Below are 15989 nucleotides of genomic sequence, written 5' to 3' on the forward strand. Positions count from 1 at the left end.
AAATGGAAAACTTTTCAAAAGTTTGGCATATAAACCTTTTTAGTCTTTATCCCACTTAGGATGAATATTCCAGGAATGTTAATTGATTTCAAAAGAGGATGCTGCCTCATGCCTAGCTGAAATGACATGTAATATATGGTTTACATATGGGTCACGTTACCTTCCTAATACCTGAAATTTCTGAATTAAGAAGCTCATCAGATTCCACAGGTTTCAGATAAGGGACTATGGATTTGTCTATGTATTGGGCCAACATGTACACTGAGCTTATTGCTAAAATGTCTGAAAAACACAGGAGATAAAACATATCCTAATGCTGACCTTTAACAGAAGTTTCCATTTCTGAAACAGGTTCTGATTTTTCTTCTCCATTAGACTCATCAACTTCTGCCACTGTTGTTAACTCTGGTTCACTCTTGTAGAGTCTATAATCCGGACCCTTGAAAAGAAGATGTGCAATTTTAAAACAAAAGAACAAAAATTGCTACAAGTTTCTTTTAAAATGCTTACCTCAAATCAAATCTTGAAAACTAAAAGTCTCAGCCGGCTATATTGGGGACAGCACAACTGACATATATGTTACAGCTAAGGTGGAAAAAAATCTGAAATATTTTAATCAGTAAAAGTTTTGGCTTTTAAATTAAAAATATTCCTCTTAGGGACAAAGTCAGAATATTTTTTATCATAGTAAAACTGAAGTCTGAAAATAATTATATCATATTAACTCAATTGGCCCTATTCCCTACCTTCCTACTTCTCTTTTAGCTTACCACATTTTACATTTATTTAACTCCAAACCTCTTATTTTCAGCTTCCATGGATAATGAATGTTTCTCCTTGACAATGTCCATATCCTCTAATAGTTTTCCTAGATGGAATGGCCCATATCCCAACCCTTTTATCATTCCTAGAATGATCTTTTTCATTCTTGCTTCCTTCTGATCTAAATATATCATTTTGTCTCTAATATCCTGAAATGGTATATTTAAAATAAGACGTCTTAGACAAATGTAAAGTAACCACTTTGCAAAAACATTAGAAATATGAAATTATGAAGTATTAAAATTATAAAAACATTAAGAAATGAGAATGGCAAAACCAAAACAGGAAAAACACAGATAATAACATTAAATACAAACAAAAACCAAACAAACAAAAAAGCACTGGCTAAAAGTGGGGTTATAACAAAAAAAAAGTTTGAGTGTAAAATAAATTAACTTTCAAAAATGAGAGGGCATGTACATGATTGATTATTCTGTGGCTATTGAAGCCACTTACACAGTGAGATCCATTTCTTGGATATCCTTGAACTTGATGAATCTTCTTTTCTTCAGGCAGATGGACTGGGCCCCTGCTATAACAGAGCAAGGAGCTGCTATCACTGGGCAGAGGGGGGATTATGGGAGGCTGCTCTGTAAAGTCATAGGACCGAGGAAGTGGAGGACGAGGTGGGACTACTTCCTCTTCCTAAAGATTGTAGAATAGTCACCTTATTTAGATAAGCATATTGAATTAAGTATATCTAAATTCTTTGCAATGGTAAGTTAACTTAAAAATCACTTTAAGATAATTAAAGGGACACTGCCAAGCCAAAAGTCAGTCTCATACTGAAAAGTAAAATAAAGAATGTTTATGATAGCCAGTAACTGGGTCTTAAAAAAAAGTTTTATCTAATTTTTTCCTGTAACATTCAGGTTAGCTTTAATCTGAAGCTCAAAATCAAAACAGATGTGAGACTACAGTGTTTCACTTTAAAAGTAGAAGAAAATAATTAATTTAAAAATCTTATTGCCTATTTGTTTTTGCAATTTTTAAGGGAAAAAATAAACATCTTTTTGTTTGGTTTTAATATAAAATTCAAGACCACAAATGCTTTCAGTTAGGTTGACAGTATCTCTTTGTAGTTGTAATTTCTTTATGGTATGCACGACACACAGCGAACTTATCTATCAATCATCCTATAAATTTTACCAAGAATAAGACACAATGATAAATATTCAAATTACTTATATTAGAAAAAGTATGACAATGTTAAAGTTCTAACATAAATGAAAAGTAATGATTTTTTTTTTTTTTGCATTAAGGGAAGAAAAATTGCCATCTGTTAGAAGGATCAAATTACTGAAACAGCGAAATTTCAAGATTAAAACAATAACTTAAATATATTTAGGAAACATTTTTGTTATGAAGAAAAGACAATTAAATTCCAATTCATGTTTTACACATTTAAAATAATTTAGAGATAGACAAACAATCCAAACTTACCTCGTTTTTGTACTTAACTGTTGAGAAAGGCTTTGATCCTGCCATACCTATTAAAAAAATTATAAAACATAACTTATACTAAACATATCTTTTAAATCCACATAAAAAAGGAGTAATTTCATTTATTTTATTTTTTCTAAAAATTCCATTGTTAAGTAGTCTCTACAGCAGACATGGGGCTTGAACTAACAAATCCCGAGATTAAGAATCACATACTATACAGACTGAGCCAGCTGGGCACCCCCATTTCACTTATTTTAAATGAAGCTTTCAGTTCTAACCCCTCATTTATTAATGTTTTCAGAATTGGAAGCCAATTACATTAAAAAATACAAGTTAAAATATCTAGTTTATTTTTATTTTTTAAGTTGATTTATTCTTTATTTTTGTTATTATTTTTGAGAGAGAGAGAGAGAGAGAGAGAGAGGGGTAAGACAGAGCATTAGAAGTGGGCTCTATGTTGACAGCAGTAAGTCCAATGCGAGGATCGAACTCATTAATACCGGGCTTGAATTCACAAACCGTGGGATCATGACCTGAGCCAAAGGTGGATGGTCAGTCGACTGAGCCACCCAGGCGCCTTTAAGTTTACTTATTTTTGAGAAAGAGGGGTGGTGGAGGGACAGAGAGAGAGAGAGACAGAAAGAATCCCAAGCAGCCTCCATGATGTCAGTGTTGAGCCTGATGCAATGTGAGATCATGAGCCAAACCTGAGCCAAAATCATGAGTCAGACACTTAACTGACTGAGCCATCCAAGTGCCCCTAAAATATCTAGTTTAAATAAGAGTACGGGGGGGGGGGGGGGGGCGCCTGGGTGGCTCAGTCGGTTGAGCGTCCGACTTTGGCTCAGGTCATGATCTCGCGGTCCGTGAGTTCGAGCCCCGCGTCAGGCTCTGTGCTGACCGCTCAGAGCCTGGAGCCTGTTTCAGATTCTGTGTCTCCCTCTCTCTCTGACCCTCCCCCGTTCATGCTCTGTCTCTTGCTGTCTCTAAAATAAATAAACGTTAAAAAAAAAAAAAAATAAGAGTACAGGGAAGTGGGTTTTCTGAAGTACTGTTGATGTAAATATAAGTCAGTACCATTTTTTAAGAGGGCAATCTGGCAGTGACTATCATAATGGAAGACGTGTGCTCATTTCCCACTTCTTCTAATCCATAAGTACTAGCATGTGTGTTTAGTCATATATACAGTAATGTTCATTACAGCATGGTTTATGATAGAAAAAAAACAAACTCAAAACCTGGAAATAAACTACATGTCCAAAAACACAGAAATGGACATATTATAATTCATCTATACAATCAATTCTTACACAGCTATTACTGCATTGTACTGTTAAGGAGAAAGAAACCAAATTGTTGAAAAATAAGTATAGTATGATTCCATTTTTTGTTGTGGGGAAAAAAAATTCCTAAAAGCAAAACATTTTGTGTGTGTATAATTAAATACATAAAACACGAATTTATTTTTGTTGTCGGTGAGGTTGCCAGAACTTTGGCTTTTTACTGTCTAAACTTGTGTACTGACTCAATGTTACAGGAGTGCCTGTTTTCTGATGTCAAAAGTCCATTAACAAAAGAAACCCAATTCTATGTATCATTCCATTTATTTTTAAAAAAAGTTTATTTATTTATTTCAAAGAAATTTCTACACCCAATGAGGGGCCCAAACTCATAACCCTGAGATCAAGAGTTGTATACTTTTCTAAATGAGCCAGCCAGATGCCCTGTGTTACTTCATTTAGATATAATATTATGGTCAATTACTGCAGAATAAAACACAAAGGTAATTTACCTGTTTCTGTAGTGCCTCTTTGCTGTTTGTGTTTACTCAGTCCTTCCATGACATCTTGAATTCTCCAAAGTTCTTTCTGAATCTGTGCACGCTGAATTCCTGCTGATTCAGTCTATCAGTAAAAAGACATCACATACAGGAAAAAATAAAGTTGTAAACTAAACTAAGTATATATTTTAAAAAATGAGAACTGCAGTAGATTAAGTTTTGAGGACTATGAAGTCTCCCAATTTTGCAACTTTTGTGGCAAAGATAAAAGTCAAAAAAAAAAAATTCAGTTTCTCAGATCTAAGTGCATTATTTCACTTCTTTTCAATAAGCTTTGCCTTGCATTATTGCTGATCACAAGAGACTAAAACATGGAAAAAAAAAAAAAAGAAAACAAAATAAAATAGAAACTCACAAAACCCAAATTAAAAAAAAAATTTAAAGGAGAAGAAAAAAAATGGGAAGTATACTAATTTCTTAAGTACTAGAAATTCTAGAAAATAAAATCATATTGGTATTATTGGTCTTACTGAAAGTAAGATTCTAATAGAACTCTATGACTTTATCAATACTTCTGATAAAAAGAATTATGCTTTTTTGGAATGTAAATTTATTTTTTTAAAAAAAGGACAATGAAGTAAGTACTAACTGTCACAGTTACCAAAAAAATTTTTTTTTCACTTAATATATGTTTTTGACAATCGTAGATATTAGAATAAAATCAATATATTTCATTAGTAAGCTAAAAAGTCCTCCAAGGGGTGAAAACATGCTTTCAAAGTCTGTAAATGTAAAGACTATGTACTAATGCTGCTTCAAAAAGGCACTACACAACCTTAGTTATCCAGTTTTCTAAGCTACAGGGCTGGAAGCATCAAAATAAATGAAGGAAATATTCACACAAGAGCCAAACACAATGGCAACCCAGAGATGTGAATACTGACATAGACTTCTAGGGAGTGAATTTCAGTTATAAAAACCAGATATGTGCACATGTCCTATATAGAATATATATTATTTTTGCAGTAATTAAAAAAATATATAGTTTTGCCTATCTGAAAAGTATACAATGAAAGTCTCATTTTGTATTATTTCTCATTTATCTGATTACTGGTGCAAACAATATTCAAACACTTGTTAGCAATCTGAGTTTCACTTTCTATAGATTAAAGCTGGTCATATTCTTCATCCATTTTTCTAATGTATTGCTTTTCCAAACCAAAAAGAAAATTCCTTGGAGATCTAAATAGTAACTTTTGTTGAAACAGTGGTCAATACTTCTCCCCAGTATGCCATCTTTTTAAGTTTGTTTAAGCCATTGTCTTGACTTACTACTTTTTAAAAAGTAGGTTCTATGCTCAACATGGGGCTTGAACTCACAACCTTGCGATCAAGAGTCGCCTGCTCTACCGACTGAGCCAGGCAGGCACTCTGTTTACTTATTTATTTAATAAACACTTATCAGTATGTTTTATATGCCTGATACTATTTTGAGTGCTTCAAAAATATCAACATATATTAGCCATTATAATAACCCGATAGAGGTAGGCACTATTATTTTATAGTCGTGAAAACTGAAGTACAGAGTTGTCATGTAACTGGTCTATGTGTAATGTTCTCTCTCATAGAGTGCCTTGTAGTTCTTTATATTTTCAAAACAGTAACTATTGTGGCTTTTATTATACCTTTAAAATATGAGAACCATTTTGTTAATTTTTTCAAAAATTTCTGGATGAAATTTGGTTGGGATAGAATTTGAGTTTATAGGAAGAATTTTTACTGAGATAATGTTAAAGCATGCCATCCAGAACATGGTATACTAATTCCACTTCTCCATTTATGTCCTATAACATAGAAATTACATTTTCATGATGAATGTTTTTGTTAAGTTAAATCAAGTTAAACTACTTTGGCCTGAAAGCTAAAAATGAATTTTCTCATTTAAAACATTTCTCATTCTCAAAAACAAAACCATCCAAGATTATGTGACAAAGCATATATACCTGCAACATCTAAATATTTTAATATCTGGCCTTATACAGAAAAAGTTTGCTGACCCATGGGTTAGTTCTTAGATATTACAATTTTTTTTCCTACTGTATTTAGTATTTAAAAAATTTTTTTTAAATGTTTAGTTTTGAGAGAGCCAGGGAGGGGCAGAGAAAGAGAGAGAGGGAGACACAGAACCCAAAACAGGCTTCAGGCTCTGAGCTGTCAGCACAGAGCCTGATGCGGGGCTCAAACTCACAAACCGTGAGATCATGACCTGAGCCAAAGTCAAACACTTAACCGACTGAGCCATCCAGGCGCCCTGTACTGTATTTAGTATTAACCCCACTGTTCAATATAGAAGTCACAACCACATGTGGCTACTTAAATTTACATAATTAAAATTAAATACAACGAAAAACTCAGTTTCTCAGGCATACTGGCAACATTTCAATTGCCCAACAACTGCATGTGGCTAGTGGCTACTATACTGACCAGCAAAGATGGAGGACAGTTGGTCTTCTCCGAGTCAACTTCACTAACCTTTACTCCTTGTATTGACTTGTCTGTTGAGTCCACAGAGTTTCCAATGCAGATGACCAAATTTACATAGAGTCACAAGCATGAAGTGACTTTCATTATTTTCTTAAACGTATATTATCTCCACTTCTCAGAACAACACTTTAAGACAGGTATTATTGTTCCATTTTATAGACTAGAAAATTAACACCTGGAACCTGATTTCAGATCTGATTGTTTATGCTAAATGGTGCTGCATCTTTCCCAATTCAATAATATACCAAAAGTCTATAGGCTAAATACAATTTGATAAGAAAGAGACATTTTATATAGAATGGATTAGAATACATTTTTATTTTTTTATTTTTAAGTAATCTCTATACCCAGTGTTGGGGCTTGAACTTATAACCCCGAGATCAAGAGTTGCATGCTCTTCTGACTGAACCAGCCAGGTGCTCCAGATTAAAATAAATTTTATAAGACACAAATTACCCTTTATTTGATAAATCCATTTAATTCAACACTTTAATACTAACTTCCATATAGTTAGCTAGGAGTGCAAAACATGACAGGGATCACACCATGTACCCAACAGAATAAAGAACTTTTAAACAATGAGAGATGGGCTACTTTGTGGGATATTAAGAGTCCTATTATTGAAAGTATTAAAACCCAGGTCTTAGGTGGCCAGTAATGTAAAAACTGTTAAGGGCATGCATGGATAACAAGGTATACAGTACCAGTCAAAACCAGTTGAGACAATGCAAAAAGACATTCACTTCTGTACCTGAACTTCACCAAGGCGATCTAGCTGTTCTTGCATCTGGTTCCTGGTAACAGTCACATCATATTCTAACTTATCATACTCTCTCCACGCTCGTTCCAGTTCCTAAAATCAAAGAGCTTTAATTACTTTAATAGGGAAAATGTGCTTTTATATTGTTATCACTGCAATGGCAAGCTTTCTAGATTTTAGAAAATTGTGTAAGTTTATACTGGGTGAAAGAAAAACTTTTGTAATTCATTTTCCCTTTCCTTTACTGTTTTAAAGCACTTTCTTAACTGCCCTGATTAAAATTTCTCCATAAATAAAAATACTAAGTAGGTTGTATTTTAGCATGTTGGATTTTCAATCATACCAGAAGCCTAACATACCTTTACTTGTAATAAATTTACAGTAATGTAACAAACCTAACTCAGCTAACTAAACAAGTCAGTGAATCCTGCCCACAGAGACTCAACATATATGCTACCCACCTACTCTTTTCTCCTTTGGAAAAAAAATCACCAACCCTAAAATCAGAGAGGTTTTTCACATTTGGTCTTTAACCACCTGTCATCTAATACAGGATGTCAAAAATACATCATCATTTCATTGTTTCAGAACTCTATTCTACGGGAGTGCAAGTATTGTTCTATGGGTTGTAATTACTCTTCAGACATTTCAGAGCGGTATGAAGTCAACAAATTGATAAAGACAGGGGCTTTGACCAGTTTTATCATTAGTATTAGTGTGGTGTTGGCACATGTAACACAACCAACACATACATGCTGAACACTGTTATAAAATGAATTAGTAACTCTTGTCTAAGAACCTTTCATGACCAGAGATTTCTTGCCCTGAACTGTGCTGAATGAAGCCGCCCTGGGAAATGTCAGTTTAACAACAGCAATAGTCTTGGGATAAGGCAAGAAGATACCAAGTGTGGAGGAAAGGGTACTGAAAATAATTTTAAGAGTTTTTTATTTTTAATGTTTATTTGAGAGAAAGAGAGAGAGAGAGAGAGAGAGAGAGAGAGAGCAAGTGAACATGTGTGAACAGGAGAGGGGCAGAGACAGAGAACCCCAAGCAGGCTCCACACTCAGTGTGGAACCCCATGAGGGACTTGATCTCACAACTGAGATATCATGACCTGAGCCAAAATCAAGTTGAGAGCTTAACTGACTGGGCCACCCAGGCACCCCAACAAGGATTTTTTAAGTTGAAGAATAGTTGACACATGATACACAATAATCTTAACAGCTTATTTGTAAAGGTTCTCTTTTAAAGAGTTATTTTACTTTTCATACTGTGCAACTAGCTTAAAATCACTTTTAAAAATGCAGGTAATGAAAAATTATTCAAGGTACACACTTTTAAAAATTAAAGTGAGTGTTAGAATATGGCCATTTGGAATAATTGCTTTTTGAATCTAAGATGTTTCCTTAAGCAGGTTTTACAATGAATTATATTTTTTAAAAAGTAAAAAAAAAAACAAACCACTGGAGATTTTCTTTTAAGGCTTTATTTTATTTATTTTGACAGATTGTCCACGTAAGCAGGGAAGGGACAGACAGAATCCCAAGCAGGCTCCGTGCTGTCAGCCCAGACCCCGACGTGGGGCTCATGAACTGTGTTGTGTGATCATAACCCGAGGTGAAATCAAGATTTAAAGATGCTTAACTAACTGAGCCACCCAAGTGTCCCACCACTGGAGATTTTTTTTTTTTAATCATCTCTTTATTATATAGATAATTTAGGGAGTCTAACTGATTTCACAATTAATAAAATTTTTAAAAGGCAAAGTGATAAAGGACTAACGATTTTTATGTCATCTATATTGCATAAATGCTAGTCGTCTTACTTGGCTTCAGCAAACTATTTTTAACTGGATAAATAAGGATATTGATCTCCTTTAATAAACTTTGCTTTTAGACATCTTCTAATTTGTGTACATCACAAAAATTACAAATTTAAATAGTGGGCCTTTGAAGGCTTCACAGGGAGGGTAAAATGAAGCTGACAGACCCAATGGCCGCCCAGTAATTAAGTACAGATGGCATTGCCAGGCTAACACCTGACCTCTCTTGTAGAAAAGCCAGTTTCATGGTGGATCCAAAGGCTATAGAGGCATCTAAATGTCAGAACATTTTTAGTATGGTAAGAATCCTTGTCTTTCTTATGGAAACACATAATCTAGAGCTACAGACTAAGAGCTAGAAATTATTTTAAGGGTGAAGAAACTCAATATACTTTCAATTTTTCTAGCCTGGAAAGTGCACTCTTACTGGGGCTTACCTGCTTCTGCCTTCACCTCTGGGCTCCTCAAACATGATTATGCATGGGCAGAACACAAATCAACAGCGGATGGCAAAAAAAGGGGCAGCACTGGAATAACATCAGTTTCTCCCAATACCTGGCTGAGCATTTCATTAAAGAATTTAATGGATTGCACAAGTTTTTTTTTTTTTTTTGTCAAGAAGATAATATACTTGTATGACAAAGCAATTAAAAGGGGTAATGACTTTTAAATACACAATTATCTTAAAATCACAGGCATTAAGTCAGGAAACAGTGCTTTTGATAAAAATGTGGAGAGTTTCATGCTATATACAGTTAAGAGAATGAATGAAATTTTGCAGTCTACAAACCATACAGATGACTGTCACAATGTTAAAAGAAGCCAAAGAGCATATACCATATACCTCATCCTTTTAAAGTTCAAAAATAAGCAAAAAGCTAACATATAGTTTAAAAGTCAGGTAGCGGTGTTCTAGGGAAGCAGTCGCTGGAAAGGGAGTTTCTGGTGTGCTAGTAAAATTCAGTGTCTTGATATGGATGTCAGCCATATCTGTGCACATAAATTGTGTACTTTTCTGGCAATATGTTACACTCTAACAAAGGTTAAAAAAAAAGTATGTTTTAAAAAAAAGTATGTTTTTTTTAAAAGATTGTTACAGGGATGGCAGAAGACTTCTCAAAAATTTGACTTAGTCTAACTTTAGGGTGTGGAACAAGTAACTTTTAATCGTGGTGACTTCTTTATAGTCTACACCGAGATGAGACCTGGCCACTATGGGGGAAAACCTTCAAGTAGGTCTGCAGCACTCAGATGTAATGAAATGCCAGACTACCAAAAATGAGGATTTTAATATTTAAAATGGAACTATGGTAATTACACATTTTTATCTTTATTAAGAAAGTAATAGGACTAATGATTCATTTCCAAGTTTTTAATGTAATAAGATCTTTCCTCTTTCTTTCAAGATCTTATTTTTTTTTTTTAACGTTTATTTATTTTTGAGACAGAGAGAGACAGAGCATGAACGGGGGAGGGGCAGAGAGAGAGGGAGACACAGAATCGGAAGCAGGCTCCAGGCTCTGAGCCATCAGCCCAGAGCCCGACGCGGGGCTCGAACTCACGGACTGCGAGATCGTGACCTGAGCCGAAGTCAGACGCCCAACCGACTGAGCCACCCAGGCGCCCCTCAAGATCTTATTTTTAAGTAATCTCTCTACACCCAATGTGGGGCTCAGCTCGAACTCAAAACCCCGAGATCAAGAGTTGCATGCCCTACTGACTGAGCCAACCAGGCGCCCCACCTTTTCTTGTCCAGAATCAATCATAATTTATAACCAAATCCACTCATGGGAACAGTTACACAATATGCTACATACAAATAAATGTGTAATCTTTATTTATAATCTTTAACTTGTATCTGTAGTTTCTCTTCTAATCTCTTTGAAATAAATTCCATCTGAAAGAAGTGGTTATTGTTTACTGTACAAATTTGAAATGTAATAAATTTGTATAATTATAAATGTAGAAAAGCTAGTAAATAGGGAAAGAAAAAGAAAAAAATACCTATTATTGTGCTACACTTCTGTTAGCATTTTCATGGATTTTCTTGTAACCTTTTTCACACATACACAATGTCCAAATACACACAAAAAGTAGGGCCCACTCCAAATTCAACAGTTATGGATATAGGGCCAGTCTGGTTTCATCTATAGTACTCATATTCTACCTTTGTGGGATTATTTTAAAGAAAACACCAAGCATCATGTCATTTCATTTATAAATACTGCAGTATGTATTTCTAAAGAAAAGAAACCAAAATGAAAAAAAAAAACATGGAAATTCTTACTTTTAAAATCATTAATATGCATTCCTATAAAAATTCCTTAAAAACAATTTCCCCTGTTCTCCTCTCTATTCCCTTACTACTTATTTAAAAAAAATTTTTTTTAATGTTTATTTATTTTTGAGAAAGAGAGACAGAGTGCAAGTGGGATAGGTCCAGGGAGACAGGAAGACACAGAACGTGAAGCAGGCTCCAGGCTCTGAGCTATCAGCACAGAGCCCGATGATCTGACCTGAGCCAAAGTTGGAGACTTAACCTACTGAACCACCCAGGTGCCCTTCTATTCCCTTGCTACTTATATGGGGACGAGATTGGGTCACTTACCCTGCAGAATTTCTCGTATTCTACATTTTGCCAATTGAATTCCTGTGGGATTCCTTAGCATGCTCTTCTGTTTGCTTTGTTTCCTATAAACTCGTAGTTACACACTGACGCTTGCTACATTCAGATTTGATTTTTCGTTAAAAATAGCTTGCAATTGTTGTTGGGTACTTCCTACAGCAGCAAATCAGGAGGCATATCATATCTGCCTACCTCTTCTTTGGGGGATGTTGTAATCATAGAATAACCAAGTATTCAGAAATTATCTTAAAATCTTTCAAAACGTATTCCATACCAATTCATGGATATTGATGGAACTACTACAAAAAATTACACTTTACTATAACCATGATTCTCAGAAACTCTTTATTACATTGAGAATGAGTATATGAAGGTATTTAATGTGTAAGCTTCTCCCCAAGACAGTTCATTTGTCCTGCTTCCCTGCCCCTGTAAATTTACAATCCTAGAATCTAGCATATCCACTGGAATCTAACATCTGTTTACTCAAGGTCCTCCTCCTAGCTAGAATCCAGCTTAGAACACATATCAGTTTAATGGAAGTCTATACATACTACTTACTCATTGTAAGCCTGGGCAATCTGTCTCAGTTTTCCATTTTTAACATAGTAATAAGAGTACCCATTCCAAGGGGTTATGGGGATTATGTGCATGTAAAGCCCTTAATAACTGCTCCAAAAAATATTCATGATGGTTATTATTATTATTTCATATACTGTATTATTTCATAGTGGGTAAATGCATAAACTACCAGCATTATTTAGGATGAATGGGGGCTTTTATACCTCCCTTATGATGGCTGAAATTCCAATTTTAGATTTTTGAGTAATATAATCTAAATTTGATTCCAAGTTCCAGAAACTACAAGTTATGTGACCACGTAGATAGTGAGGCAGAATAGAAGGTACAGAAGCCATAGAATTAAAAAGTCCTTGATTGAGGTGTTGATTCTTCCCTTATTAGTTACGTCACCTACGCAAGTCATTTAGCTTCCATGAGCCTCAGTTTATCTGTGCATTGAAGATAATAAAAATGAAAATAAATGGAGATAATAATTATATTTACTTTGCACATGCTTTTCTTAAAGATCAAACCAGGTAACATATGCGAGAAACAATTACAAATATATTTTGCTGCCATTATCGGATGAGTCACAAAATACCTGGTTCCTTGAATTGCTAGGCTGAGTAAGAGAAGCACCTGCTGAACTGATAAAACCTAAGAATACTTCTCTTCCATTTGGAGACGAGGCCTAATGTAAATTCCCCAAGAGAGGTGCCTGCAGTGGACGTTTACTGAAGTCCACACCATACCCCTTTTGCCCACTCAATTTCAAGGAGCTGTGTTAAGTTCCATGCCTGCTAGTGTCTCACAGCAAGCAAGCTAAGGCAGTTTGGAAGTATGGGTGAATTAAGGACACTGGGGCAACTTCAACCAATGCGTGATAGACACCCCAGTCTCCCAGACTTTGGTAGAAAATTCTGACGCATTCTGCTCATTTTCTCAGTCCCCAGTGGAATTAAACCCCAGCTGACGACAGTGGGAACCAGCTCGGTAGTGAAACCTTTACAGGCTTTTCTCCTTCTGTCTCATTCTTCACTCACACTCTCTCACTTCTGCTTCTAGAAATGATCCCAAAAGAAGATGGTGACACATTGAAAAATTTCAAGTATAACTGATTGTTGTAACAATCTTTGCCACTAATCAGGCTTAAGTAAAAAGAAGTAAAAGCAAGGTGAGAACACAGAGGCACTAGGTGCTTAAAACATGTAAGGTTGGATGAGGCTTACGGAAAGAAGATACAATATCGAGAATTTAATAGAATATAACAGGAACACTGCCTTACATGTTTGCCTTGTGTTAATCCTAGTTTTATCTACTTAAATGGCCAACCAGGTGAGGAGAAGATGTTCTCAGAATCAAAGCTTTCATCTTTGGAGGCATTAATGTTATACCTCTTGTATCTTTTATACCTCATGACTTGGATTTGAACCAATGACCTCAATCAACTGCAAAAGAATCAGAAGAATCCTTTGGGATTCTGCTAGCACAAACGTAATTCAATTTTAAATCTAATCAACATCCACCCAGTGTCAACCGTATGCCCAATATGATGTTAGGCATCATTTGTAGTCTTGAGCTACAAGTATGAACAACTTTATAAACGCAGAAGTAACATAGTTTGTATTCTGTGTAGTAAGACATGTCTTAGAAGAACATATTGAGGGTTTGTAATGATCAATGAATAACGCTGAAGACAAAGAAAAAGAAACTGGGAAAGTGATTATATGGAATAATAACCAGAAAAATGGGATAATCAACATCATTAACGTCTACTAAAACATTAAAAAAAATTTTTTTTAAATGTTTATTATTTACTTTTGAGAGAGAGAGACAGAGCATGAGTGGGGTAGGGGCAGAGACAGAGGGAGACACAGAATCTGAAGCAGGCTCCAGGCTCTGAGCTGTTAATACAGATCCCAACACAGGGCTCGAACTCACAGACCATGAGATTGTGACCTGAGCTGAAGTCAGAAGATTACCCAACTGAGCTACCCAGGCGCCCCTCTACTAAAACATTTTTAACAAACTTCCATCAGAGTTGGGATCAGATAAAGCAAATTGTAAGCCTACTGATCAAATTTAAGTTATTAAACCCATTTGGTAAGGGAAAAAAAAAAAAAAAAACAATTCAACTGAACACTGTACATCCTCAGAATTTTCTAAAACAGATACCAAATCATGAAATAGTTTTCAACTACATTTTGATTCAATTCAGGTTGCCACAGAGATACCGAGTTTTTCATTAGCTTGGCATTGACAGCTTAGCCCCATTTTCCCTTTCTTTAAATTTTCTTTTCTTTTTTTTTTTTTAACGTTTATTTATTTTTGAGCCAGAGAGAGACACAGCATGAATGGGGGAGGGGCAGAGAGAGAGGGAGACACAGAATCGGAAGCAGGCTCCAGGCTCTGAGCCATCAGCCCAGAGCCCGACACGGGGCTCGAACTCGCAGACCGCAAGATCGTGACCTGAGCTGAAGTCGGACGCTCAACCGACTGAGCCACCCAGGCGCCCCCCATTTTCCCTTTCTAATGGTATATTCCTGATCCTCTATTCCAGTCAGTTACTTCTATTTCTTTAAAAAAAAAATTTTTTTTTTAATGTTTATTTATTATTGAGACACAGAAAGACACAGAGCATGAGCAGGGGAGGAGTAGAGAGAGGGGCAGACACAGAATCCAAAGGCTCCAGGCTCTGAGCTTTCAGCACAGAGCCCGACGCGGGGCTCGAACTCACAAACTGTGAGATCATGACCTGAGCCAAAGTCGGACACTTAACCGACTGAGCCACCCAAGCACCCCCAGTTACTTCTGTTTCTTGTAGAAGAACGTGTCTCCTACTTTCTTATCTCTGTGTTGTGGTTCAAGGCATTTTATCCAGCACGGACCACTCTTTACTGCCCTTTCCTATCCAAATCCTACCCACCACTGGTTAACTAAGTGACTATTTCCTTGTAGACAACATTTCAGGTGCAACTATTTCCTTTGTGACCATATTATAAAAATCTATGTAGATTTAAGTTTTCAGGGATTATGTTTAGAAGACCTGGGGATTGAGTTCTAGGCATAGCATTGATTAGCTCTGTAACACTGGGTAAGTCATCTGGTTCAATCATCAAAATGTTAACGCGCATCCTACAGTGCTGGATGCTAGGACTACAAAGATGCATGAGATAGGGTTTTGATATCAAGGAGTTCACAACTGAAAGGATATTAAACTCTTTTTTATTTCTTATCAGAGAGAGTGTGTGCAAGAGGGGAGGGGCAGAGAGAAAGATAAGAAGAGAGAGAATCCCAACCAGGCTCCTGAGCTGTCAGCATGGAGTCTGATGTGGGGGTCAATACCACAAACTGTGGGATCATGACCTGAGCCAAAATGAAGATTCGGACGCTTAACCGACTAAACCACCAAGGTGCCCTCAAAGGGTCTATGAACATTATAGTATAACAGAATCAAATGAAATAATGGAAATAACAGTACTTAACAAATAGGAATAGGATATTAAATATAAGGTATTTAAGAATCACAAAAAGTATGTTTTGATTTATTTATGATCAAGGTATATTCCTTTAAAAACTGCTCATGTTTGGAATATTAATTTAGTGTTTAGAACTGAAGCCATGT

The 15989-nt window shown here is 35.6% G+C and overlaps 1 protein-coding gene across 21 annotated transcripts in view; it reads right to left on the reverse strand.

The window, feature by feature from the left end:
• Nucleotides 1-15989, reverse strand: part of PLEKHA5 (pleckstrin homology domain containing A5) — a 240420-nt gene that overhangs the window by 20660 nt on the left and 203771 nt on the right. For 13 of the 21 annotated variants that reach the window (XM_019452118.2, XM_019452119.2, XM_053895172.1 and 10 more), the window contains 5 exons: nt 7344-7445; nt 4061-4172; nt 2266-2312; nt 1279-1467; nt 322-439 (listed from right to left, as the gene is read on the reverse strand). In XM_019452118.2, coding sequence (XP_019307663.2) covers nt 322-439; nt 1279-1467; nt 2266-2312; nt 4061-4172; nt 7344-7445 — 568 coding nt within the window. The remainder of the gene's footprint in view (nt 1-321; nt 440-1278; nt 1468-2265; nt 2313-4060; nt 4173-7343; nt 7446-15989) is intronic. The other 8 variants (XM_019452122.2, XM_053895175.1, XM_053895177.1 and 5 more) reach the window with 1 other exon arrangement.

Source organism: Panthera pardus, unplaced genomic scaffold, assembly GCF_024362965.1.
Source record: "Panthera pardus isolate Hobbes unplaced genomic scaffold, ASM2436296v1 HiC_scaffold_6, whole genome shotgun sequence".
NCBI classification, from domain to species: domain Eukaryota; kingdom Metazoa; phylum Chordata; class Mammalia; order Carnivora; family Felidae; genus Panthera; species Panthera pardus.